The sequence below is a fragment of the Euprymna scolopes genome, chromosome 38 (assembly GCF_053919585.1).
Source record: "Euprymna scolopes isolate OS-2025 chromosome 38, ASM5391958v1, whole genome shotgun sequence".
Taxonomy (NCBI): Eukaryota; Metazoa; Mollusca; class Cephalopoda; order Sepiida; family Sepiolidae; genus Euprymna; species Euprymna scolopes.
The window spans coordinates 56,442,963-56,456,486 of NC_136519.1; the positions used below are offsets into that span (position 1 = coordinate 56,442,963).

General features: G+C 33.9%; 1 protein-coding gene across 1 annotated transcript in view; it reads right to left on the bottom strand.

Annotated features, from left to right (window-relative positions):
• Positions 1–13,524, bottom strand: part of LOC145263160 (corticotropin-releasing factor receptor 2-like) — an 878,460-nt gene that overhangs the window by 15,012 nt on the left and 849,924 nt on the right. The window contains exons 8-9 of the mRNA XM_080120166.1: positions 12,312–12,372; positions 552–637 (exon numbers count right to left, since the gene is read on the bottom strand). Of these exons, the coding sequence (XP_079976292.1) occupies positions 552–637; positions 12,312–12,372 (147 nt within the window). The remainder of the gene's footprint in view (positions 1–551; positions 638–12,311; positions 12,373–13,524) is intronic.

Below are 13,524 nucleotides of genomic sequence, written 5' to 3' on the forward strand. Positions count from 1 at the left end.
AACTCAATCGAGCCCTTTTGAAAAGTATTATCAGTTTTTTATTTCAAGATATTAAAATCATTTTGGTGATAGTCTGTCAGTATGTTAACTGGACAGTTTTAAAGTCTTCAATTGAAAGCACGCGGCCAAGTAATAATGTAATAACAATAAAGAAGGCACTTTTTGAAATATCGTTAATTGGGTATTTCAATTTTTTAATATTATTTTTTTTTTAAATGTGGAAATCTCTTGGTAGTAGTCGGTCGGGGTGTTAAAAACGATAAACAAAAAGAAATCACTTTAGAATGGCTCGTTTGAAGGCCGAAAGCTTGCTTTATATCTTTAAATATTTATGTAACAAAAATATTGTTTTGGCTTTCTATAATATATATATATATATATATATATATATATATATATATATATATATATATATATATATATATATATATATGTGTGTGTGTGTGTGTGTGTGTGTGTGTGTGTGTGTGTGTGTAAAACAGAGCAATAAAACTACGAATCAATAACATCAAACATCTATTATAAACTGTTTAAAGCATTTGAACACTTACCGGTAATCTCTGGCTTCCGGCGTATGTGTCATGCGCAGCTTTGTTATTAGAATCCAAATTATACTGATAAAAAAGAGGACATTCGCCTATTTGGAAAGAAAGAAAAAGATGGTCGAGAATCTGCAGATTGAATTAACGCACTTCAAATCTCCGTCCTTGTGTCATACTTCTATGTAATGTATAAATTATAGGAAGCTCGCATCGACTATTCAATAAATGAAGGTGCAAAAAAATGTCTGATTCATAGATACCCCCAAAGTGCAGCACAGAATTATTCTCTTTTATGTAATACGACATAACTTTAATACAATTTAATATCATAATTATAAATTTTGTATCATTCAAAAGACGATGTTAAAAATAAACAAATAATAATAATAATAATAATAATAATAATAATAATAATAATAATAATAATAATAATAATAATAATAATGCTTTGGATGACACTGACATGAATAATCAGTTCAAAAATATATGACCATCTTAAAGCAAATGGTTCACTATCAGTGGAACAAGAAGTCGGAAGGAAAAGGTGTTTAGAAACAAAGGACCAACTATCGATTGATAAATGTATTTTAAAGAACTATAAAAGGCGGAAAAGAAACTTGATTGTAGCTTAGATAGATTACAAAAAAGCTTGTGATATGGTGCCGCATTCGTGGATACTCAGGACGTTAAAAATGGTAGGGGTGGCTGAAAATTTAATTGAGTTTATTGGGAAAAGTATGAGCAGTTGAAAACCAACCCTTTTCTCAAATGGTAATCTATTAGGGACAGCAACATCAGACACGATATCTTCCAAGGAAGTTCCTTTTCGCCACTTCTATTCATAATAGCACTCATACCATTGACACATGCACTTCTATTCATAATAGCACTCATACCATTGACACATGCACTTCTATTCATAATAGCACTCATACCATTGACACATGCACTAAGAAAGACAAAGATGGGATACCAACTGGAGAAGAATGAACCGAAGATCAATCATACATTATTTATAGACGATCTGAAATCTCCTGGCAAATCAGAAAAGGAAATTGACTGTCTGGTCCAAACTATACAGCAGGGGAGTGAAGACATAAATATGGAGCTTGGAATTTCCAAGTGTGCAGTAATTAGTCTTAAACGAGGGAGGAGAGGAGACATGAAAGGCATCATTTTGCCAAATGGTAAAAGATTAGGAGATCTTGGTACAGAAGTACCTGGGGGTGCTTGAACTTGATACGATACTTTGGAATGAAATAAAAGAGAAGACGATATGAGGAGACTCAAACCTGTTCTCAGCCATCAATTCATGGGCGATTGCTGTAACTCGATACAGGGCAGCTTTTGTAGGATCGACACAGGAAAAAATGAAAAAGCTGGATAGAGAAACACGGAAACTATTAGTCAAGTATGGAGCACTTCACCAAATTCTAATGTGCTCAAGCTGTACATCACAAGGAAGAAAAGAGGAAGAGGGCTGATTGGGATTGAAGAATGTGTCGGGGTGAGAGAGCTTAGAAGTGTTCACCCCTACTTGGTTAACAATCATGAAGTGTTACTTGCAGCAGTGGCGAAGGAGAAAAAGCTAGATAAAGATTCATTGGAAGATAAGCAGAAGCACAAGGAAGAAATTGAAGCAAAAATGTTGACGGAGTTGTAAGAATAAAACTTCATGGTCAGTTTGAGCGAGGCACAAAATGCCAGGACACTGGAATGTTCTGTCTAAAGGTGACTTGAAAAGAGAAACAGAAAATCTTATATCTTCTGCTCAGGAAGAGGCACTAACTACGAATGCTAAAAAAAAGTACAAAGGTCGCCATGACAAAATTTGTACAAATCTGCACAAGAGTTTTTGCCATACCATCAATTCATGACTGAGTTGGTAAGAATGAAACTTCATGATCAATTTGAACGAGATACTAAGACAAAATATATGCCAGGACCCATGGAATTTTATGTCAAAAGGTGACTTGAAAAGAGAAACAGAAAATCTTATATTTTCTGCTCAGAAACAGGCACTAAATACAAATGCAATAAATAAAAACATCTTTGGGAAGTACTGTTCTAATAAGTGCAGGTGGTGTGGTACATCTCTTGAAATAGTGTCACACATTGTTTGTACGTATTCTATACTTGCTCAAAAGAATACAAGCGTCGCCATGACAATGTTTGTAAAATCTGTACTGGAGTTTGTGACAAAAGTTTGGAACCCAAGTGATGGACAAATGGTACCAACATCACCAAAAAGGAGTAGTGGAAAATGAGGACGTTAAGATTCACTGGGATTTCATGATTCAGTGTGACCGAGAGATAACTTACAGGAAACCGGATATTGTAGTCGTCAACAAAAAGACCATGAATGCCAAATTATTGATGTGGCTTGCCTAAAAACTACATCATCTTAACAGACAAGAAGAATGAGAAACTACGGAACTATCAGGAACTGAAAGTGGAGATTGCGAATAAGAAAACTTCCATCGTGCCAATAATCATAGGTGAGGTGCGCTTGGATCAATTCCTGATCTTATGAAACAGTTGAACTCCTTGGGAATCAAATACAACATCACCGTACTCAAAAAGTCAGTTCTGCTTGGCGCAATAAACACCCTACGCTAGGTGCTATCCATATAATCGGCTCTTTGACTACCCTCACTAGCTTTGGTGTAAGAGCCCGTTCTTGAGCGAAAAAAACAAAACAAAACAAAAAAACGGTGAAAAACATCACAACACTGAAATTAATGAAATAATAATAATAATAATAAAAACTAGCATACGAAAATAATAAAAATGCGCTACTAAAATCGTGTTTAGATTATCTACGCCTTAAAACAGTGTTTTAAGGCGCATACGTACACGTATCTAATAAATCTAATAAAAATAATGTTTAATGAATCTAATAAAAACATTAGTCATAATCTTCACGAAATTTTCGATACTTATTCACTTGTGTATTAATTTATCTTTAAAATGCAGTTTTTGTAAAATATATGAGGGGAGATATTTCTTGTACGTGCCCCCCCCATATTTCATTTCGGTATTTAAAAACAAAATTATTATAATTGATCAAAATTTCAATATTTTATTAAGCTGAAGAGTTAAAAAAACATGGTTTTTATGTATAATCAACTCATTTTTGCCATATACTGTCAATTCGTAATTACAAAATGGAAATAAGTTCAATATTATTATGTTTTGTATAAATATGAAATTAGTAACAAATTAATGCGAAAAAACATTTCTCAAAATAATTAATCTTAAAAGATTAAAATGATTTAAATTTTATTCTTCCCAAATTTTCATTTTAAACATGGAATTTTGGGTAAAGTTTTCCCAATTTAAAAAATATTTTAATATAAAAATAACTATTGCCAACTGTAAAATAGTGAAATGCAAATGAAAGATTTATTATTTTAAAAATATATTTATTTCTCACTAGTGCTTACGTTTTTTTTTAAATATATGGAAACCCATAACGTATTAATATGTTAGTCATAACGTAAAACTTATTAATAATAATACGTTAGCCATTTGAACTCACATATTTATTGTAGAAGAAAATTATTAAGCCAGCGAGCAAAAAAATAAAAAATATTAAAAAATAATAAATTAATATTTTTTTGATAAATATTTGTGCAAACATCAAAATCTAACAAATCAAATAAATAAGATGTAACTTCCAGCATTCATATTCAACGCCTTGATTTTACATCTATATTAAATATACATACAAAATAACGACCAATTTTGCGACTTGCGTTGGACGTTCCTTCTGATTTACTGCGATAAAAATGTGACGTTCACCCTTACTTCCGCCTTAAAGAAATGTTACTAAGTCAACTAAATACGTTAATCATGTACGTATTACGCGCAGTCTTGAAATCTAATTAAAGTAAGAAAATTAAGAAAAAGGAAGTAAAAATATAAGTAAAATGAGTTTACGTGAAGTTTGAATGAGAGAATTCTTTTTCGAAAAGCGATAAACAGTAGCTCAAAAATTGTATAGTTTTAAAAACGATTATGCTATGCTGAACGTATTGTGTTAAAATGAATTTAGTATTACGTACGAAATAGAAAAAAGAACATCATTAGTTCCCTTTTAACTGATTTTACTAACCTCAATGTTAACACCGTTTCCGATGTGAATTACTTAAATTCAACATTTAAGTTCTGAGTGGAAACTGACAATCTCCTTTGCTCCCAGAACGATAAAATTCTTTAGACAAGTGCAAGTCTCGTGCAAGTCTCGTGCAACAAGCTATGAAAACCATAAGACCTCGAATTGTTTATCTATTTCGTGGCACAATCTGAAAAAATATACTCAAAGAATGGTTTAATGCATGCTACTATGAAATAGTGATAAGAACAAGTTGCTTATTTTGTTCTAGCTAGGGATGGGGCATTCTACCTGATGCTAGACATTCACATACTACCTCATACATTCCAACCGAGAGATCTGAAGATTCTAACCGTCCCTTAAAGTGCAATTGTTTGTATCTTTGTTGCACTTGGTTTACTGAGTATATTTATTTAGTCTTTTAAATTCTTTTTAATCCAGTTGCTCCTATATTTACTTGAATGAAGATCTTCCTAAGATTCCAGCTTCTTTTCATGTCATACATAAGGTCTTGGCATTTTGTTACCTTTCCCTCTTGATTCTGTGTAACCTAGCATCATTGGTGACACTGAGTTATGAAATTTTCTGTGCCAAAAAGTTGATCAAAAGGTTGACTTTTCTCACATTATGGATTTTCTTGGTCATTAAAATTTTTTTTCTTGTACTCGTTCTGTCATATTTGGCTTTAAATCTATCTTACATGCTGGCATTGACTTCCACACTATCTCTGATCAGGTTTAATAGTAATAATTTTACTGTGATAACTAATAGCTATGACAGCCGTGTTTGTTACAAAAGTGGACTATTCAAATATAGACTAACGTTGGGAATGTAGATTGGACGCTTTTGGAACTGAAAGCTGAGAATGTTTTGAAAAGTTGTGATTCATGAAACTTGGTAGTTAAATTTGTAAGACGAATATTTGGCTTTGTAAAAACTGCTTTTGATAAATACTTTTAACCAATCAAAATTCGAGAGCAAATATTGACAGTGAAAAGCAAGTACATCCTGTGCACTGCTCCCTGGTGTGGATCTGGCAGAGAATTCACTGTACATAAACAAATGAGTGGAAGTAAGATAATGTCAACATCAGCAATACGTTTTTTTGTTTCAAGTCTTAATTGTGATTAAACTTTTGGGAGAAATGATTTCTCAAAATAAGGCACCAATTCATCAGACAAAATTAACAAGTGTTGATTCCACCTTTTATATGACGTGACATCCTTAAAGTTGAGGATTTCATTACACATAGCAATGAAAAGCAACGTCTTGCATAAGTTTGAAGAGCATTAAAATTTCATGTGGTGCTTGTAAAGAATATATGGGGTCACATCACATGTGATGCAATTTAATAATTGCTTTCAACCGGAGTTTTCCCGGAAAATCTGTTCTATTACTTTTTTTTTTACTCATATCATGTTTAATGTTTGTGCAAAATTTCAAAAAATTCTAAGGCGTAGTTATTGAGAAAAGTGCGGACAAATGAACGGACGAACAGACAAGGGTGAATTTACATGTTCACTCTTCTCTTGTTATAGGACCAAAAATTTATTGTATGATAATTTCAATGAAGAAAATGAAATGCAGTAAAAACAAAAACAAAAACAATGGGGAGTTTCCTTTTTGTAAAAGTTCTTGAAAACATTCTACATATTCCGGCAGTTTATATAAGTTGCCAGAATATGTAGAACGTTTATACAAAATTTTAAGAACTACACAGTAGGGCTCGCAGGGAGCATGGGGAGGTGAAGACAATACTTAAATAGTTGGAGTACATTATAGTTGAGTAAATGAAATAGATTTTGAAGAGAAAGGGTATAAACAGCAGTTGGCAAGAAGGTAAAAAGGGTGGTTGGTATTTTGTTGGGATAAGGATGCGTTAGGTACATAGTTACAAATGCTGGTAGTCAAGTCAAGAACTCAAGATGTCCAAAGCAAGCTAAGTGTACCTAACCCATCCTTATCCTAACAAGGTGCCAACTGTTTTTTTGCGTTCTTGCCAACTGTTGTTTATATTTTTTCTCTTTTGAATTTTTTTTTTTTTTTAATTATAATGTATTTTAGTTGTATACGTATATGTTGTCTTTGTCTCTTTGTGTTCCTTGCAAGCCTTCTTGTGTAGCTCTTAAAATTCGACTCGAAAAATTGGAAAGCTTAGGCAATAGAGATTTCTTAACTTAACAGAGCGAGGATTTATTTTTTCTACTGTAGAAGGACTTTATTTAAGTAATATAGTTAATATCTGCGATTACCATATGCTCGCTTGTATTAATAAAGTGGCCTCCATGATATCCATACCGGGTGCTAGTGCACTTACTGATCCGCGCTATTTTTTAAAATCGTATTTCCAAGTTTAATCAAATTTTTATGATATGTCCTTTTATTGAATTTTAAGGTTGAAATATTGAATAGGTGCAAAGCACCTTACCCTCCCCGTGTTGAGAATGGCTTTTTGAATAATAACGTTATTATTTACGTCTGGATCACTCTCTGCACTAGTATCCTATACCAAACCATCGAATATAGCTTATATTTAACTTTCACTATATTTGTGACTGAAATATACAGTTATCTTAGTTATGTTACTAGGACTATTTTCTAAATAGATACAATGCTTTATGCCCGACCTTAATGACTGCCTATAAATACGGAATACGAATTCCGAATCATCATGAACCAATTGTTTCTCTTATAACTGAAAAAACACCTGACAGCTAGCTAAGAAATGCCAATATACATTTTACCCCCAAGGCGACTGCTTTTGTCTAACTTCCATGCTTAATTTTTTTTTCCCAAACCAAACCTTACTTGAAACTCTAAATACTAATGAAAATCTACTGTTATTTGTAAGTAAATAACCCCCGTCTCTTGAAAGCTAACAATCTGCTTTATCCCCCCCCCCGAAGCTGCCACTAAAATTCCTAGATTGCACACGCCTTTGTAGTGGAATCTTTAACTTCCAACCCTTAACCTTCACATGCTAACTGATTAACCAACCCTTAACCTTCACATGCTAACTGCTTAATAGTAATCACTAAACATCTATACATTTCTACCTCTAAGACATGCATTAGAGTTCTTTTCTATCCAGTTAGGTACTTAACAGCCAAAGTATGTACTCAGAAGCAAAGCGACCTGCATTAAATAACTATGTCTCCTCCTAAATAGTTTTGCAACGATTTATACGAAACTGAACCGATACTCCTTGTTATGCAAAATGTCCCATGACTCTTAACTGAAAGCTGAAATTATCTCCCTTTAATAATAGACACATACTTAATACCTACAACTTCAACTTATTCGCATCTATTGAAATCTACCCATATATCTATTTACCTAATTACACATGACGCAAAACTTACCTACTGTTTTATTCGTACTGTATTGCACTTACATCTTAACCCTTCTGTCATCTGAAATATACAGAGATTGGGCACAACTCTTAGTTCAATTTTTAATACCTACTCATACTGTAAGGTTATCCTATACCTAAGCTAACATAAATAAGATAAAATAAAATAAACCACATTAACTCCTAACAAGCCTGCTTACAAACTTAGTTGCCTACACTGCATGAGCTTTACTTACCCCATTTATCCAGTAACAATGAAATAGCAATGTCCCTTAATCACTTTGGGGAGTGTAACTATTCAGCAGATATATAACCTCTACAAACTAACACAGTAACATTAACTAACCACGCGGGGTTACAGAAATACCTGGATTAGGACCCGGGCGCTGAGCAAACCCTCTCAGTGTTGACGGACCCAGTAGATCTTCCCAGATCATCTATGTAGGAGAAGGAAAACCCTGAAACTAAACCAAAGGGGAGGGAGGCCTCTTCAGTCTTGGATAACAACCTTCATAGAGCTGGTGACTCAAACAAATTACCGGTTTGCAAACCTAAACTGCTTAAGGAGTAGATAGGCTCTGTCTATCGCCCGGCCTCCATACCCCTTATTTGCCTATTAGTCAGGCGCAGAGATGCTATCACAGTGATTCGACAGAAACACTCAGTGGTAGATCTTGTTTCTTGTCTAGGGCAATGAACGCCATTTTCCCCACTCCCGACACACCCCACCCAACAAAACTGAGCACTTGGGGGTGCTTGAGTACCACATATGCCTGTGCAATTAGATTGGGTTGACCTTCTTCTGATGGGTTGAGAGTACCGGATTGACAGTTCCTGCCTGCTGATTCCGACTGGGAGTACAGTAGCCCTAACTAACAGTGTAGTAAATAATGGGCAATCAACAATCCCCCCACTAACCAACAATCACGAGATTGTTTGCTCAGCAACCAAGAAGGATAACATGCTCGCCAGTCGGTTTGCCTCAAACTCCACACTGTTCTCTTTCAACCACCCCCTACCCGACTTTCCTATGCGGACAGACGCCACGCTAGACGATCTGAAAAATCACCCCTGCTCTAAGTGTATCAGAATTTTTGTAGGAATTTTTGACACCCCTAACACGAAACTGCGAATAAAATATAAAAAAACTCGTAGTTTCTCTTTTAAAAGTGGGTTGTTTATTTTCTTTATGGATTATACTTCCAAAATAAACTATTAAAGTTGTTTTAAAAGTAATAAAAAAATATATATTTTTTAAAAAGTAATGAAATTAATTGAATTTTACGAGCTCAGTATTTTTCAATTTTTAAACTTTAAAAATCTATGCAAATTTTTCTATTGATTCTATCTTTACGACATTTTCAGGGTCAAGGTGAAATTGTATGCTCTTTCCAATAAACTGAATATAATATTTTACACAAAGTTTTTTTTAAATTCACCCCCTCCATTTTCAAGTGTCTATTAAAAAGTAAATAATTAATTTACTCACCAAAGTTTTATATATCACAAATTGGAGATAAAAATTCAATAAATAATATATTCAAATTTAAAACAAAAAAAGTAGCGTTTTTTAGAAATTTACCTGTAAAGTCCGAAGTTTAAAACCATTTTTTTAAAACCATGTTGTTTGTTTTTTCTTTTGTTTTTTTTAAATGAAACCTTAGTCCTTGCTCCTTTAATTGAAAAAAGTTAGGGCTTGAATTACATTTTTCAAGGAGTTATAAGCTTGGAAAGACAGGGGGTCGAATTAATTCACGCCTCCCATTTTAAAAAGTAAATAATTAATTTACTCACCAAAGTGTTATATATCACAAATCGAAGATAAAAGAAGATAAAAGATCAATAAATAATATATTCAAATTTAAAACAAAAATTAAAAATTTACCTGAAAAGTCCGAAGTTTAAAACCTTTTTGTAATAAAAAAAAACACGTTGTTTATTTTCATTTTTTAACGAAACCTTGGTCCTTGCTCCTTTAATTGAAAAAATTAGGGCTGGAATTACATTTTTCGAGGAGTTATAAGCTTGGAAAGACGGGGTTGAATTATTCAATATTTTTCACGAAATTTCTGACACACCTACCCCTGCTCAGGTGCATGCTATCATAAAAAACTTTGACATTTCAAAAGCATGTGGACCCGATCTCATCCCAGCTGTGCTATTAAAAAAGTGCTCAGTCGAAGTAGCTCCAGTTCTCTCCAAACTCTACAACAAATACCTTAATGAATCTTGCTTTCCGGGCTGTTGGAAAACTGCTTCTGTGGTACCAGTATTCAAGAATTCTGACAAAAGAACGGACCCATTAAATTATCGCCCCATTAACCTCCTCCCAATTTTTGTCAAAATATTTGAGACCTTAATTAACCATGCTCTAGTCCATCACCTTACAGATGCTAAACTTCTGACTGACCAACAATATGGATTTAGACAAGCCCGTTCCACAGCAGACATCCTCACTGTAATCTCTGAACGTATATACCATTCATTGGACAAAGCCGGGGAGGGCAGAGCGGTAGCTCTAGATATATCTAAGGCTTTTGACAGGGTATGGCACGAGGGTCTTCTCAGGAAAATTAGATCATACGGTATCACTGGCAGAATACTAAACATAATTAAATCCTTCTTAGATAAGAGAAAAATCCAGGTTGTCCTCGACGGGCGTACATCTAAACAATATGATATAAATTCGAGAGTGCCCCCAAGGGCCTATCCTTTGACCCCTGTTGTTCCTAATATTCATAAATGACCTCCCCGACAAAATTGCCTCTGAGATGGGTATATATGCTGATGACACCACACTCTATAACAGGAACGACAGGAAAACAAATGAACACATATCTAAAGAAATGGCAGAAACACTAGAGGATGACCTCCAATCTGTAGTGGAATGGGGACAAAAATGGATGATCACGTTTAATGCCGCCAAAACTAAACTAGTTTCCTTCAATAATTACAAAAAAAAACTTCTCTACCACCAATAGCAATGACCAACGACTCTTTATCTGAGAGTACATCTTTCAAACTCCTTGGCCTAACGTTCACAGGAAACATGGGTTAGAACAGTTACATGGAAAGCACTGCCAGGACCGCTGCGAAGAAGGTAGGATCTCGCTACCGTGCTAGAAAACTACTAATACCCGAAAGTATCCTGTACCTCTATAAGGCCACTATTCGCTCATGTATGGAGTATTGCCGTCATATTTGGGCTGGTGCATCTGATACTAGTCTCTCGCTCCTAGACAAGGTTCAAAAGAGAGTCGCCAATCTGATAGGCCCTGAACTAAGCTTCAGCCTCTGTCCCATCGACGAAATGTTACATCCCTCTGCCTGTTCTACAAGTATTTTAATGGTGAATGCCCTGACGAACTGCAAGCACTTGTGCCTCCACGACGTAAACACCCTCGACAAACCCGACAAGCAGCTAAATCCCATCCCCACACAGTAGAGATCCCTAGATGTAAAAGATATTTCTACTCCAGTAGTTTCTTCCCCAGAACCGCTAGACTTTGGAATTCCATTCCGGGTCCCTGCTTCCCCAACTGTACTGACGTGCAGAAGTTCAAGTGTAACGCCAACCGACATCTTGATGTCCAAATCCCAAACATAGTACCCCAGTAGTTGTTTCCCTTGATAGTAGCCCCCTACACCAAGTGGAAATGTGCCTTGCTTGGGGTGAAAATGTAATTAAAAAAAAACATTCATAAATTATTTCCAAGATGGCAACATATTTAATTGTATAGACGGCAGTCGCTAAAAACGGGAATCCACGCTAGATCTACTGAAAAGATGTCTTTTGATAACTTATGTAAAAGTATTTATTTGATACAATTAAAATATTTATACAATATTTCTTCAAAATATTATTCTTGTGATTTCGGAACACAAAAAATTAAAATATTTTAAAATTTTATTTCCATTCCCCTTTTTATCGATCATACGTAAATCAAGCGAATATACTAACTTAAAAATGTTAAACAGTATTTTCCTCTATTCATATTTGATACCAAATTGCTTTTACATATATATGTTCAGCATGTCATAATCTTAAAATATAACTTTTTGAGCTACTGTATATCGCTTTTCTAAAAATATATTTGTTACCTAAACTCTACGTTTACCATAAACATGTAAGTAAAAAATATTTAGTGAAATAATTTTTGCAGTCAGAAAAATGTCTGGAGTAAGAATTTTGATTAAGAAATTGAGAAAATATTTTTGAGTAAAAAAAAAAAATGAATTAAACAATAAGTAAAAATAGAATAAAAATAAAATAAAATAAAAGTTAAGAAAATATACTTACTAATAGAACTGTGAAAATCGGCGCATGTTGGATGTAGTCAAGCTTTGATTCGGCAAAACATCTATTGAGAGAATAGGAGGCATAAATAAACAAATAAATAAATAAACAAATAAATGAACAAACATTTATTAATTATCTTTTACACTAACCGTGCACGTGTTCTATAAATATACCACATAATTCTTGGGAAAAGTTCTTATATTTTCAATTCTTTATATTTTCATATATCTATTCACCACCAAGTCCTGGCAGCATTGCGTTGACATCTCCCAGCATGGTTACGAAAGCAGTCGGAAAATACCGACACAATTAGCCAATCAGTAATCACCTGTCAGCAGACGACAAATTTTCCATAGGCCTGAATATATGTTTTAAATTTGTTCTCAGTCATGGCTTATATTCAGTGTGTAGACACTAGAATACAGTGGTCAGAAATTCATTTATGAGTTCCGTTAACATTCTAGAAGTGGTTTATGATCTGTATTAAATTTTTATACTTTATTAGTTCGAATGAATCAATATCTATGCTGTAAATCTTTTTTTAGATTTTACATTGTACGTTGCAACAACATCGTCCAATATTTGACTAAACTAACTTATTCTTTCTTCCGAATTTGATGTCAATATCCTCAGATAATTGAAAGGAAAGGTTATGACACATGATACTATTTCTGAGTCTTAGTAACTTACTTACAAATCAAATTAATTCACTGTTCTTGTGCATAGCTGGTGTTCATCAATGCCTTGCTGACAAATATAAAATCTTGGGACGCCGACATTCATAAAAACACATTCGTGAATTTTATAAAACAAAAGATAAGTAAAATATTAGAGTAAAAATTAAATAAATATACTTATGGACTCATCTAATCGTCAATCATAATTAAATATATCGTTATACATTATAACACTAACTCCAGAATATGGTTTAGAATGAATACAGAATTGATAGTATATAAGCCAAAAATGGATGGTCACATTCAATGCCGCCAAGACTAAACTTGTTTCCTTCAATAATTACAAGAAACCTTCTCTACCACCAATAGCAATGGCCAATGACTCTTTATCTGAGAGTACATCTTTCAAACTCCTTGACCTAACGTTCACAGGAAACATGAGTTGGAACAATTACATTGAAAGCCAGGGCCGCTGCGAAGAAGGTAGATCCCTAGATGTAAAAATTCTGTCTACTCCAGTAGTATCTTCCCAGAAC